The 15,710-nt window shown below is 41.5% G+C and overlaps 1 protein-coding gene across 1 annotated transcript; it reads left to right on the forward strand.

The window, feature by feature from the left end:
* Positions 1-1,337: 1,337 nt before the first annotated feature.
* map1lc3a (microtubule-associated protein 1 light chain 3 alpha) lies at positions 1,338-15,333 on the forward strand. Its single transcript, XM_049586771.1, has 4 exons — positions 1,338-1,551; positions 6,490-6,545; positions 9,523-9,629; positions 12,831-15,333. Exons 1-4 carry the CDS (start codon positions 1,512-1,514, stop codon positions 12,991-12,993), a joined length of 366 nt encoding a protein of 121 aa, XP_049442728.1. The 5' UTR covers positions 1,338-1,511; the 3' UTR covers positions 12,994-15,333.
* The last annotated feature ends 377 nt before the right edge of the window (positions 15,334-15,710 follow it).

A 15,710-nucleotide genomic window follows, 5' to 3' on the forward strand; every position in this document is an offset into this window, starting at 1 on the left:
TGGGTGAAACCCTTGAGATGTTCTACACCTTTATGTGATGAGCCACGCCCTCCGCAATATTCATTGCCTTATAGAAGCTCAGTTTTAGGAAGTTTTCCAACTTTTGCCAAGAGGGAACTTTAGATATTGGTCCCTAGATTATGTTCACCCAGTTTCATGCAGATCGCTCAAACTTCCTAGGAAGAGATCCATCTGAAGTGTTTTTCAAAAAATTCAAAATGGTGGAAAATCTATATAAGCGGAAGTTATGGGTTCTTGAGGCAAATGTGTTCCTCATGAGGAGAGGCATCTCTGTGCAAAGTTTCATGTCTCTACCACATACGGGGCATGAGATATGCCCATTCAAAGTTTGACATTTCAATGGGTTGCTATAGCGCCCCCCTTTGGCCAATTGATGTAATATTGCTTCATTGGCATCCTCCCATGACCCTCTACCACTGTGCCAAATTTCACATGGATTGACCAAGTCAGTGAGAACAACATGGAACACACACACAGAGTTTTCGTCATTATATAGTAAGATATATAATATAACTTTATATATCTTCGAAGGAAAATTCAGTTGTCCAGCAGCTCATGAAGACAAAAACAACCACACTTCCCCTCACCATCATCATCATCAACAACAACAACACACTGGTATCAAAATAGACATAAACTAAAAGATAGGGATGGGTACCGAACTCCGGTATTGAACGAGTCCCGGGGCTACATTCTTCCAGACCGCAGTATTGATAAGCTCTGACCTAACGGTTCTGCTATCGGTACTGGAGCAGTCGCGTTTTTTTTTTTTTTTTTATCCGTTACTGTATCATAATTTATGTTCTTAATTTGTTTTTTTCTTCCTCAAAAAGTATCGACAAGAGTACCGTTAAAATACCGGCTCGATAAGCAGTATCGATAAGAGTAGTAGTACCGTTAAAATCTTAACAATACCCATCCCTACTAAAAGATGTACAACACTATAACCAATTCCCAGAAAACGAGAGAAAGTCACGAGGGATCAAGGTAATAAAGTCATGTTTAGTGTGTTTGTGAAGCTGTGAAGGAGCAAACAGCCTGAGGGTTATGAGACTGTGAACTTTACAACAACAAAAGCACAGCCTGCTGTGTCAACTACTGGCTTGAGTCTTGCATCATTTCCTGTCAGAACCAAAAGACACAGCACTGAATTATTTAGAAAGAAAAAAGCAGGTATAACACTCAAAGAATCATCAGCTTCAGCGGTGACACTGATTAAATGACAGTGATAATAATAACAACAGTGTAATAACACAGAAGCTCCGGAGTTAATAATTGGTGAACGTCCCCTTTAAAAGCCAGCGGATGACGTCAGCGCCTCGGTTTACTTGCTTTGTTTGTCCTCGAGCTGTTTTGGCTTCAGACACAGAGCAGAGACGACCGGAGACACTCAACCGAAGAACCCTCCAGATTCTTTGTCGCCGAGTCGCGTTGGGAGCAGCTGAACTGCACATTCATTAGATAACAACTGTGTAATTACTGTGACAGAGATGCCGTCCGACAGACCCTTCAAACAAAGGAGGACATTTGGTAAGAAACCACCAAGGCGGTGATATCTGTAAGCTAGGTAGTTAGCCGGCCTGCTAGCCACCTAGCTTACCCCGTCTGTTGACAAGTGTAGTTACATGTTGTTCACTTGTATGTTGTGTTATTGTAGCCGTTATAAACGTGTCACAGCTGGTTAAAACTCAGTGTTATGGCTCTGATTGTTAACGACATGGTGAGCTTCAGGGCTTCAAGTGTAAAGAGGACTCATTTCAGACAGATTTTTACTGCTAATGAAGGATGAAAAATAACATGTCAGATCTAACTAATTCCCATCGACGCTGTGCACACAGTGTCTTCCACCCTTTGGTTGATCTCTTTGGGTTCTAATGTTTAAAGGCCATCTGGGTCACTGTCACATTAGCTTGGCGAGCCTTGAAGCTATCAAGGCCTGCCACCACCAGCGTTTACACAACTGGTTAAGCTAGCCTGGCTACACAGGCAGTAAAGGTTTAGTGTTTGCTCTAAAGGAAAACAACTTGTGCTGACACATTACCCCAGTACACGTGTTCAGTGATTTATGTGGTAATTTGATGCCAAACGACGGCCCCTGTGCAGGGAAGGGAGGAGCCCAGGCTGTGTCCATTGCATAATCTTGTTATACAAAGAAGTATGGGATAAGCTACGGTGTCACAGTGGATCGAGGGGGAAAAACTCAATTTACTGTGTCGTGTTCGGTTATAACCTCCTTATAAAGTCCTCACTGTCACCAGAGATAGTTTAAAAATCATGTTTCAGATTATGGTATTGCATAACTATAAAATACCTCGACCAGAGTGAACAGATGTCAAGTTAACCAGGTGGACTGTTGAGTTTAATTTGGAGTTAACTACATGGTTCTCACACACTGTTTGATCACTTTTCAAGGACCCATAATAACATTTCCATGTGTAACATAAATACAACTGTGTAGTATACTTAAATCCAGATGTTGATGATATTAACAGCTCCCAGTGAGTTGGAATAAAGGCTGAGAGACACCAAACTGACTTCAGAGAGCTAGCAAGGCAAAAGGCCCCCTGCTGTCACCTGACGTTGGTGTCTCAGCCATAAAAGTTGCACATGAACACACTGCAGAGACAACAGCCAGTGGCAAAGCAGCATGCACGTACTGCACCTGCGTGAGAGGAAATAACTCTTGACACCAGCAGACGGTGGTCATCTGTAATCGTCATTCAAGAAGGGAACCTGATATGAAATTCTTGGTTGACTAAAGTCATACATAATCTTCAACTAATCAATTAATCGTGGGGAAAAAAAATCTGCACGTTATTTTTACTTATGCGATTGTGTGTCTGTCACTCTGCAATTACACCTCCAAAACACTAGTTGGCGGTGGAGGACTGTGTTAAGTGCTGTAAAGTTTAGTTGATTCAAAACACACATTAAACACTCATTAAACATGGCTTAATAGAGACAGTTTCAAACACAAGTACACAAATCAGCTTCACTATAACTCGCAGCATTCACAGACAAACACTTGTCTTTATCTGGACACATTTCCCCCACCAATACAACATGCTAATGTTATTAGCACAAGCCTATGGCATTTTACATTGTATAAGTTAGCCTAGCGTCTAGCGATCTTTTCCTCTCCTCATATAAAACCAGGGACAACAGCAACATGTAACAAAGGTAACGGCACATAATTTTGCTCCATTACAACTCACAATATTCACAGACAAAACAACTGTCTTATACTAAACACGTTTTCCAAACAAATACAACATACTAACATTATTAGCGCCAGCCTATGGCATTTTACATGGTATAAATTAGCCTAGCAACTAGCGATCTTTCCCTTGTCTCATATGAAGCCAGGATAAATCCTGAAGTATAAATCCCTGAAGGATAAATCACACACAAGACTTAAAATGCTATTTTTGTGGAGGCTTTACTGTCTTCACAATTTATTGTTTCTTATCTGTGAAATACAAGTAAATACAAGCTTTGTTTCCACTGAGGGAAATGGTGTCAGCTTACAGAGACAGACAGGAGGTCTGCGTCACCGCGACGCTGAGTGTAGGGTGGGCGAGTTCAACTTTCTTTCACAGGTAACTTAGCCTGCCCCCCGCCGCAGGAAATAATGGATTAATCCTGGAAAGTTGTTGATGTAGCACTGCGATTATTCAACTAATGAGGATTTGGTCGGACGAGAGCGTAGCAACCAAATAATCAACTAGTCGACCAGGAGACTACAGCCCTAGAACCTGAAGATTGTCTTGATGCTAGTTCGCCACTTAGCACAATAACAACACAAAGACCAAAGCATATTTATGGTGCACTAGCGAACAATAACACGAACCATCATGAAATGTTACTGCTTAAGAGCTCAGTGGCGAAGGAAAAATAATCTGACCTTATGGAACAAGTTTGTTTTGGTCTCACTGCCCGACTATAGCGCTTTGTTTAATTTTCCTCATTTCCGTTTCTCTTTTCTTGCGCTACACTGCCAACCAGAGTGACTTCATTCATTAACGGGCTCTGCTGATGCCGGTTCAACATGCTGAATCAGCGTGAAAAAAAAAGCCGAAGCCGGCCGACTAGTGTCATTCTTGCGGGACACACTGCACCAACTGGGGCAACAGACACTCAGTGCGGCCGGCCTGTTGGTTAATTTGTTTGGAGAGTACAAAAAAAAAAGATGCTCCATACTTTCAAACTACCACGGTCTAATTTAAGAGCAGCTGAAAACAAAATCAGAAGGGCCCATTAGTGCTCTAAGGGACAGTTGAAGGCCCCAGGCCATGTCAATTGCCTCATCTCAATTCGTAAGTAGTTTTGGGGCAAAGCCATAGATAACTTCGGGATCCATGACCCTACATATTAAATCACACTGTTGCATTATTTTCTTCTTACTTAAACATATCCTATTTTAACTCTATTTAAACATAATTCCAGCTAACGGAAACGTACATTATGGTAAACAAAACGTCACAAATGGATGCATATTAGAGCTACGGTACGTCACCAGCTGCAGGAAATTAATCTGTTGTTAGCTACATATTACATGGAAGGTTATTCACGAAAGAAACAGTTTCATCACACACAGCATAATGTCATGACTCATTCAAAGCTTTAAAGGATTTTACCAATTCCATGACCGGGAAAATGAAATGGTGGAATTCCATGACCATGGGAGCGCTGTAACTTTAGTATTTTCTTCACGAAGGTTTGCAGACGTACTTACAGCAATACCAAACAAAGAAAGTGTATTATACTGTATGGAACAATAGGGAGCATAAGGTCCTGTCTTGGTCTTGGCCCAAAGAATAATACTCCTTTTTTAGATAGTAGGGATGACAGTCAGCCCTAAAGGCAGTTTATTTTAAAGAGGCAGATTCTCAAGAATTGGGTGGGACATTGACTGTTTTGATGGAAAGCCAGGGAGGAAATGACAGTGCAATACCTCAATCATGATAGCTTTGTGATTTGATTTGTTTAAATAGACTTTTATTGTAGCAGTTAGCACCGACCCTTCCCTTAGCTGGGGAAGAAAAACATCCCTAGACCTGAAACAAAGGAACCATTCACGCTTCACTGTGGCTCCTCAATGCCATCTGAGCTTTGAACCCTGCCAGTGTTAAGGAAAAAATACTGATGTTTTCTGGAATAGAGCTCCTCCTAACATCAGCGAGAGCAGTGTATTGTAAAATAGTCAGGTGGTTACAAGATTGTAAAGTGAAAGAGAGCAAAGCTGCAGGAGGAGAAGGCGACGTTCACACACAAATTATATGCAAAGTGGCGTATTATGTAAATTGAGTCCACACACAAAGAATCAAAACACACTTAGCAAAACCAGTTTGCATCAGTGCTACGAAGATAGTCAAAGAATATGGATAGTTATAACAAGAGAAAAGACACACGCTGTAGTTATTTTTAAAGTAGGAGTTAGACTCTCTTTAAATCTTATTTGAAAAAAAATAAAGATAGAGGAAAGTGTGAGAGAGTTTGCAGCTTTTACATTGAGGTTATATTTTAAAATAATTGATTTCAGTAAACGGCAACTTGTAATAATAAAATGGACGTGTAGTTAGTGACCAACATCACTCAATATGATATTTTTTTTGTTGTTGTAAAAAACAAGTTGGTGTGTGTGTTCTGGAGTAAAGGGAAAAAGGCTGCAATGCTAGGCGAAGTTACAGTTGAGTTACCATTACAGTTGAGCTCTGCCTTTGTCGCTCAGTCAATGTAACGTTATTCTAACGTCATTGCAAAGACATTTTTTGGCATCTGTTAATCAACTCAGAATCATAAAAGATACGAATCACAGTGCCCCAGGATGAGTCCTAAATCCTAAGAATAGTTCACACAAATGCCTGGTAAGTGTATTAATGTGCGGCTGTGTCACTATACAGGCCCACCTATTTTAAAGTAGCCTACTTAAATGAAGTCATGGAAACGGGATAAAAAATATGATAGAAAAGTCTTGAAAATTCATTGATAAAGTGTGTGGGAACCCTGTGTTTTTCTTATTTACAAATTTTCTTTGTGTTTTGTTTGTCTTGTCCCAGGGGAAGGGTTATTACAGACCCTCAGCTCGGTGCTGTTAGACTGACACATAGCTCACACTTTTTATTTCTGTTGTGGTTATGTGTTTCTGTGTTATTCTATCATTGAGTATTCAGACTACAATGGGCTTCGAATAAACTGGATTTAATTTAATAAAAGACTACAAATAGTGACATGATTTCTGTACCAGTGACAAAGCTGCGATTCCCTCACTGATTTTGGCCTTTTCAGTTCAAAATGAGAAATGTATGCAAAGCCTGAGAGAACACTCCATGAAGGCATACTGTATTTCTATTTTGGGACAAAGAACAAACAAGCCTGGATGCATAATTTAGGAGCTCTGTTTAAAAGAAATGCTCTATTGTAAAGTCAGGCTTGCTGTTGACGAATTGTGTCTTTTGTTGCCCACAGCTGACCGGTGCAAAGAGGTCCAGCAGATCCGTGATCAGCACCCCAACAAGATCCCTGTAAGCTGCTGTTCACATCTGATTTCAACGCACTACATTTAATTTCTCTATAATGCACCAGCGTGCAGAGTGTGATCCATATTAAGGTTTCTGTGTGCACTGGCATGTAAATGTACCGGTGGTTACTGGAGCGCAGGAAGCAGAAGACAGAGTGTGAGGCAGAAGTTTAAAGTACAGAGCAACACAAAAGTGAAGTCAATGAATCATTCGACAAAACTGAACGATTTATGCTAATAATGCTCGATCAGTTTATCAGTAATGATACATCAGCCTAATAATAACTGCATAAGCCAATATCAGTCAGTGTTGCTGTTCAGTAAATTAAGATTCAGATTTGATTTTACTCACTGACTTTAATCTGGAATGAACTCTGTCTTTATGAGCTGACAACACACTTAAAATATTTGATAAAGGTTCACAAGCACGTTTATAAAACAGACTGTGATCAACATAAAATGCAAAGACCGGGGTGTTTCTACCCGTTGGAAAACAAACAGCTGCACAACATGTAAATGAAATTGAAATAAAATGAATAGCAGGGCTGTACGTTAATGTTTTGCTCATAGCACTGGAGCCACAGAGGTTTGAAGGCAGCACAGGACACTAAACTGTAACGTGAGTATAAATGTATTAAGTGGTAGCACCTGTTTTCAACCTGGGGAAACAAGAGCCTGGAATAATGATGTTATTCTACTGACCTACAGCAATAAGTAGGCCTCCTCTGTTTTTTCAAACACTCACTCTGGACTTAAATCCATGTCAGGATATTTTTTTTTATTTGTCAGGGTGTTGACAGGTTGTGATCTGAACTAGAGGGCTGCATTGCAACCCAAATCTTGTGGGAGCGGGCGGTTTGAACTTTGCTGTGGGCGGGAACGGGCGGCTAAAAAAACACTGTGGGGTCGGGATGTAGCCTATAGCGACAGGATGGAGTTAACAAATGATGTGGAAAAGAAGCTCAAACAAGGTCTGAAGGCGCACTGAGCCCTCTACTTCCCAGCGCTCTCAAAGCTGGCGCGTTTCATCTTCAGTATCCCCGCATCCAGTGCGCCTTCAGAGCGGGCCTTTAGCGTCTGTGGGCGCATCTTGGAAGAGAGACACACGGGATTGGGGCCACAGTTGGTCAGCAACATTCTCTTCCTTCACAGGAATATTATGGCCAAGTGATTCATTTGTTAAATTCATTCGTTTCATTTGTTGACTTTGTTTATTTTATGTTATTTATTAGTGTTATTGAGCCACTCACAGCCTACTCTTGTTGCTATTTGTTAATTACATAAAGAGGCGTGATGATGCCGGTGTTATTGAGCATAGGCTTTATCTTTATCTCATTAATGTTTCTTATTCAGGTCTCTCTTAGAAAAGAGACCTGAACCTCAATCACTGCGTGATTATATAAAGGTAGAGGAGAATAGAATATGAAACAGCCTTTATTTTATTAAAAACTAAATGAAAACAACGAAATAGGAGCGCTATTCCTGACCAATGCGTCAAAAGACATGCAGACCGGGGAACGAAACAAACAACCCCATGAATCTCTTTATTAATAACCTATAAAATGACGTGTTTTCTCCTGCGGGATGGGAGAAGACACAGAATCAATGCATCTCTATTATTGTGCGGGCATAAATTCTCAGAGTTTTGCGGGAGTGGAACACACACGTTGCGGTTGCAGGTGGTAATGGTCAGAAATTCAGCGGGAACAGGCAGGAGCGGGATGAAGGAAACAGTCCCGCGCAGGGCTCTAATCTGAACCTCTGAGGTTACCCTGCTCTGGAGCAGGTTCTCTAACTCATCATGTAGAGCATGCGCCCCATGTTGGCTGAAGTGTTAGCAGCGGTCCAGGTTGATTCCAACTTGCGGCCTTTGCTGCATCTCATCCCTACTTTCTCTTCCCCTATTTCCTGTCACTCTCCAGCTAAAGGCAAAAAATATGAGCCAGCTTTGTCGTACAGTCCTCCAGATGGCTGTATTTTACAACCCCTTACTCTTTGTTTTTAAGCTAAGCTAAACTAAGCTAAGCTAACCGGCTGCTGGCTGTAGCGTTAAAATTACTCTTTACAGGAAAGTGTATAGGGCTGGGCCATATGTCCTGAAAATAATATTATGATTATTATGATAAGCGTTAAAACAAATAAAAAGTCTGCTTAGTTGATACATTTACATCACTTTACTGTAATTCAGCCTTGTAAATGAGGAAAAAAAAGTCATGCCATATCATGATCCAACGATATCCAAAATCTAAGACGACACATAGTCTGATATCTCAACAATTATATGATATTTTAATGTTGCCCAGTCCCAAAAGTGTATTTCCCAAAATTACAAACTGTTCATTAAAGTGTAAACAGACAACCAGATTGCCTTCCATTTTCCTCAGAGTCCAGCAGCATAGACACAGGACACACCACATTCTGTTTTCCACGGTTACTTCATTTGTTCCACCATCCGCCATTTCCACTTCTGGGAATAGTAACTGCCAAGAACTTAAATTGATATTCTTTGGTAACTGAGGATAGCTACTGTTAGCAACCTGGGAAAACAAAAGCACCGTCCTCTTCCTGTTTTCTTTGTGCAAGGGTTGATGCACCAACTTTGTGCCGTAAATTGAGCCTTCATTTTCCTGTGAGATCGCACCCGGTGGCTGACAGAACTGCAGAGTGAAAGCGAGGCTCACAGGGAACTAATTTAAACACAGATGGTGACATTATTCTGTTGCTGTTACACTGTGCAGTCAGCATTTATTTCATAATGATAAGTCAAAGCTAAAGACTTGTTCCACTTTAAAGTTAACAACTATTGGTTTCAGCATCACAGACCTGTTAAATTACAGCTACTTCTGCCACGTACAGAACAAACAGCTACATGTGAAGACATTTAAACAGTTAAACAGATAGCATAATGTATTTCCACAAGTCTCTGATTGCAATGACTGTCATGGACGACGGACTGACTGGTTGTTTTGTGGCTGCTGCAGGTGATCATTGAGAGATATAAGGGAGAGAAGCAGCTGCCCGTTTTGGACAAGACCAAGTTCCTGGTGCCTGACCACGTCAACATGAGCGAGCTGGTCAAGATCATCAGGTAAACAAACACATCCTAAAGCTCATACCTGCTGTATGAGGTCACTACACCAGCATTAACACAAACACACACACTGCAGGTTATTATAGGTTGCTGAACTGGATACCAGTGTAGGTTAAGTTCATTGAGGTGTATGTTTGGTATGTGCGTATATATTTGGAGCTGTCTCTCAGCAGTGAGTGCACTGGCAGTGTTTTACATATCATCAGAGTAAGATAAAATATGTGTGCGTATTTGGCAGCTTGCTGAGGCTGCAGTCGACCAGTTTGTTTACAATCCTCAACACTGCTTCACAGCCAAAGGGGTGAAAATCACTTTACATTCAGCCATAAAATAATGGGTCAATAAATTAAGATTTTACTGTCCTGCGGTGCAGAAATACCATCATATATCTGTGGGGGTCGACAGGATTGTTGATCATTATCAGTCTTAAACGCTGATGAGGCAGAAATATAACAGGCACTTATTTTGGGGATGTAAATCAGCCATAAAAAGTCAATCTGACATTCATTTATCCAATTGCAATTTGTGCACAGTGGGCAAGGATCCCCTTTCTAGAGCTGAGAACGGTTGGGACCAGAGAGCATCAGCCCAACAATGAAGGCTGGGGGTGGAAAGAGGAGACGGAGGAGGTGAAGCATGAGGAAAGTGAGATAAAAATGAGAGTAGAGGGACATGTGTGACTGCATTGATTCTGATGTTGCATTCAGTCAACTAATACAAGCCTTAACACATCGAATCGAGCCAGTGCTGTGAATAAGTGAGGGTAAGTTCAGGTTCCGTGTGAAACCTGGTATACATTGTGCGATAGCGTGAGCAGAGGAAGTGAGTGTCTTTGTATCTGCAGAGCTCCAGGCTGTGACTATTTAGTCACATTTCGTGACCATGGAGCACCACTGTGACTTGCAAATATTATTAATATATTGACAGCCGAGCTGTTAGTTTGTTTCCAGCTTACAGTGAATAAACCATTACAGATTTAAAAAGGCACTGCAGTGAGAGTTTGACTTAGAAAATTAACGTGAGCAGAGGAAGTGTGTCTTTGCACCTACAGGGCTCCAGACCGCGATTATTTAGTCACATTTGCGACCATGGAGCACCAGTGCACGCATCATAGATATATGAATTAGAGAGCTGTTAGTGTGTTTCCAGCACTCAGTGAATAAGTCCTCATGTTTAAAGGCGCAGCAGCAACAGCTTAACTTAATGCTAACTGCGAACAACAGCTGTTGACTGAAAGCTGCAAGTTCACAGCAAAACAAATCAACATTTTCTGCCCAAGATGAGCTGGGTGCTTCAAAATAAAAGCACCAGTGGTTCCACTTTGATTGATTTAATTTTAACAATTTATTTATTAATTAACTGAATTACAACAGTATTTTATTTAGCTTAATTATAACCGTAGCTACTTTGTTTAACTTAATTGTTATTGTAGCTCATTTAATAATTTTGGATTTTTGTAGCCGACAGTACTTTGGAGATTTCAGAATACTGCGATATATACCGTGTATCGCAGTATAACCCGAGAATATAATGATATTATTTTTAAGCTATATCATTCAGCCCTAACCTCCACAGTGAACTTTTTTCCCACATTTCCAAATATTTGCTGTCTAATTGTTTCTCAGATGTGAGGATTTGTTGCTATTCTTTTTTGTCCATCACTGTAAATGGAATATTTTTGTTTTTTGGAGTTTGTCGGACAAAATAAGCAGTTTGAAGACGCGTACGAGTGCTGTGGGAAAATTAAATGGATATTTATAAGTGTTTATAGATAAATTATTAATCAAGACAATGAATGGCAGATTAATCAATAATGAAAACAGTAGTTAGCTGCTGTACTAATATTAAATGAGAACTGCAGCTTGTAAGAGAGGTTGTAGTCTGTGTATGTCTCGGCTGCTGATAATGTCCTGAAGTGGAAAAGGTCTCTTTGACTGGACCTTGTAGAGTCAGTAGTTCCTGTCATTTTTGAGGTTGTTGCTCAAAGTTAAGTCCCTTCATTTACAAACTCCATTGTGTGACACTGTTATCTAGAATATCTTAACATAAAAAAGAAGCAATAGTCAAATAAGCTTTAATTTCTGGAACACCAACAGCAAGTGCAGCCGACAGTGATGAACGTGGAAGTAAACTCTGGAGGGAAACTGTGTTGTCCAGCACATTTAATTTACTGGAATTAGAGTAAAACCATACCTTTTCATCCATCTATATCCTCCATTGTCACCATTAAAACATGGATGGTGGTGAATAAATGGACATTTATGAAAGCACACTAAGCGACAGGTGGCAGCTAGGTTGTTTAAGTAGGAGGCAGCGGTCTAAAATGAAAAGACCTCTGTACCCAGAAACCCTGCAGTTTAAAACAAAGCTTGACCCAAAGTCAGTGTGTTTAGTATCAAACACTCACCTGCTGCAGACTGTGTGGCTGTAGTTTCATCCTTCATGGAGCATCATGGCTGAGGTCCGTTTTAATCCACGTTGGTGACAGTGTTGTCTCAAACTCCTCATGCAGCTTAATCCACTGCTCCAGATTACTTTTATATGTTTAATAAGTTCCCATCATATTTTAGAAAGAACATGTAGGAATGTGCAGGTTTCCTCTGTCGGTGTACACACGAGTTTAAAGACCAGTGTGTGTGTGTGTTGTTTGCACACATTAAAGCACCTGCCTGCTGTCAGAACCTCGCTGTCCTCGCTTATTCATTGGCCATTGGTTCCCGGACATGTCACTAACACAGTCACTTCCTCAATCAACAAAGTACCAAGGTGCTTTCTGTTTGGCTAACGCAGGTCCTTGCCTCTTCATTCTTTGGGTGTCAGCAGAGATATGAGAGAGATGCATGGCAGACACACGAGGATGAAGGTGTTGTGTTACCTCACAAGAAGTCCTCAATCCCTCCAGCAAAAATAAAATAAACATGGGGCGCTCCAATTGCAAAGAATCAAAAAAATAAGATGGTGCTTGAGTGGAGCTGTTGACTGGAGCACTTGTTGGGGTACATGCTGCCCTGTCAGGTCCAGAAGAGTTGCATACTTGGTAGCGACAATACAAGAGAGTATGGTTGTGTTTTCAGAATGTTGGCATCAGCTTGGTACCAAACTGTCAGTTCTTAAGACATCTCTAGCACTAGCTTGCAATGATACCTCCTCAACTTCTCTCTTCCTTTCTCTCTCGTTACTTCCCGCCCCTCCACGCAGGCGTCGGCTGCAGCTGAACCCCACGCAGGCCTTCTTCCTGCTGGTCAACCAGCACAGCATGGTGTCAGTGTCCACACCCATCTCTGAGATCTACGAGCAGGAGAGAGACGAGGACGGCTTCCTCTACATGGTCTACGCCTCGCAGGAGACCTTCGGCTGCTAGGGAGGGGGAGGGGAGGGAGAGCGGGACATCTTGAGGTGCTGGGAGGACGGTGGGAGAGGGGGTGAGGGGAAAAGAGGAGGTACATGGTGTCACAACCGACCAGAAATCACCAAACTCCATGATTTTCTCCACTTTGTTGCATTGCAGGCCCACGTAGCAGCACCCGTCAGTCCGTGTACAGACACCCCTCGTCCCTCTCTCTGTCGTAGTCGAGCACCCTCTTCATATTGGTCAGTACAACACTAGCTACAAAAGCCAGAGGACATCCTGTGTGTCTCTCCTGCCCTCAGAGTCATAATCATACCTGTGATAGCTCCGAGTGTTTCTAGTTTGATTTTCCCTCATGTTCTTTTGGTCCCACCCCGACTGAGTTCTCTTATTTTGAAAAGGTGGGACAAACCAACCAATGAGTTTGGAATCTGCGAGTAAACTCTTCATCCTTAAAACTACATGTGTATTAGACAAGCTAAACTTGAAACCAGGCAGTCGCTTGCAAGCCGGTCAGAGTTCAGGATGTAATTTGAAGCTGGGCTGATGAAGTCACTGACACTGCTCAGAGTTGAAACCCTCTGACATGTACGCGGGTGAAAACACTGCACAGCCAGGGTCATAACTCTGCAGCAGTCTGTTGTGTCAGTCTATATTCTCGTCGTCGCAGCAGCAGCAGTACAAACTAGAAGATAGGACGGTAGTGATTTTTACCTTTTTAACTTTTTTAACTCACATTTTAGTTTTTTAATTATCGTCTTATGTTTGAGATATTTAGCTGTAGTTTAGTTTGTTTTATGTAGCTAGTTTGTTTGAATCATACATGTACCGTCAGCCTGAAGCTCAACTTGCCAACTCGCCACTGGCTACCGAGTAGCTGACAATCAGGCTAAAAAAAAACAAGACTGTAATAAATTATTAGCATTTTACATGTGCAATATTTATCCCCTCTCTCGCCCTCGCAGGGTCACACACTTTAAACGACACAAGCAGTGATGTCAGGTAACGCAACACTACAACGCCATGTAACTAACAGGTCGGTCAGAAGGGAAGTTAGCATCACACGCTGCTACGTCCTGTCAGCAAGGTCAACAGCATGTTAACTAACACACTGGAGTTAATGTGTTTTTGCCCCGTAAGCACAACAAACCCAGAGCATCACTACTCACGTGTCTTCCTGCACAAGACCCCGCCCCCCTCGTCATTTAACCACACACACATTTAACATCATAAACAGCCAATCAGGTGAAGCAGATTCAAAGGCCTATCCAGTAGATTTTAGTCTGTGCAAACACGAGACATGCACCGTCCCAACAGTCGTGAAGTTAGATGCTTGCTTTTGGTTCAGAGGGATTGTGCTCAAAAGAAAAACATGATGAATATTAAATCTGACAATATTTGGAGACGAGCAATTATCTCGCTTGAAACTGACACTGTTGGTTTGGATCAGCCGCACAGGAGGGGACGCCGTCTCCACACGGGGAGGATTACATGATGTTTTGGTCTTAACACACTGTGTGATTTTTATTTCCGTTTTATTTCCGTCTGGCAGGCGCAGACGGTGAAGCGCCAATAAAACGATTGCATTTTGTATACTGAGCAGAGCTGACGCAGCCCCGTCCTCGGCAGCAGGTCATCAAATCCCAGTAAAGCTTTTCAGCTGAGGCGAGGTGAAATAAGGCCTCGCTTTGATATCACGTCTCCCCCTGCGAGGGCGGCGTCCCCTCACGGCCTCGTGTTACACAGCTTGTAAGAACGCCACGTGTGTCATGGTAGCATAGACTCAAGCATTAGACATAATAAAATGTATTTAATGTCGGAAATGAATGAGCTTCTTTTGCACATAAATTAATACGAATATAAAAAAGAGTTGGCATAGAATTTTTTTAGGAATTACTGTAACTATATAACAATTATCTCTTCTTTTTGTATCTGCTCCTCTTCTCCAGAGCACTGCTGCTCTCTACCTGTATGTTCGTCTGTCTGCCTTTGTTTAATGAGACTTTATAGATGGAAGGTTGTGATGCACTACAGACCTTGCATGTTCTGACTTTTTTTTTATAAATGTATATTGATTTTACGCGATAGATATAATTGTATTGTTTAATATAGAAAAAGTCTTTTTAGATGTTTCCCAAACCAAAAACTGAAAATAAGTGTATGTGTATGTTTGAAACAAACAAACAAAAAAAAAGTGTGCGTATAAACGATCATATAATCGAGCTGTATTACAAAGTGTGTTTTTCTTTAGGCTTTCTGACATGGTCACTATTTGGAGGGGTGTATATAGACGCATTGCTACAACCTTATTCAAAGCATTTGCCAATAAATAAAAAAGTTGCCTTTAAAATATTTATTCTTGCCTTTTTTCCTGTTTTGCACTGATGAGGCAGTTAAGGGGCTTCATACGCTCACCGGCCGCTTTATTAGGTACACCTCTCTAGTTCCAGGTTGGACCCCCTTTTTAGTTCTTGGTGGCACAGACTCAACAAGGTGCTGAAACATTCCTCAGAGATGTTGGTCCATATTGACATGATGACATCACACAGTTGATCCATGATGAGAATCTCCCGTTCCAGCACATCCCAAAGGTGCTCTATTGGACTGAGATCTGGTGACTGTGGAGGCCATTGGAGTACAGTGAACTCATTGTCATGTTTGAGATGATGTGAGCTTTGTGACATGGTGCGTTATCCTGCTGGAAGTAGCCATCAGAAGATGGGTACACT

This window comes from Epinephelus fuscoguttatus, linkage group LG1, assembly GCF_011397635.1.
Source record: "Epinephelus fuscoguttatus linkage group LG1, E.fuscoguttatus.final_Chr_v1".
NCBI lineage: Eukaryota > Metazoa > Chordata > Actinopteri > Perciformes > Serranidae > Epinephelus > Epinephelus fuscoguttatus.

Coding starts and splice junctions, on each gene's coding strand:
- map1lc3a (XM_049586771.1), top strand. CDS start 1,512: ATGCCGTCCGACAGACCCTTCAAACAAAGGAGGACATTTG. Junction 1,552..6,489: donor CAAACAAAGGAGGACATTTG/GTAAGAAACCAC, acceptor TGTTGCCCACAG/CTGACCGGTGCAAAGAGGTC. Junction 9,630..12,830: donor GAGCTGGTCAAGATCATCAG/GTAAACAAACAC, acceptor CCCTCCACGCAG/GCGTCGGCTGCAGCTGAACC.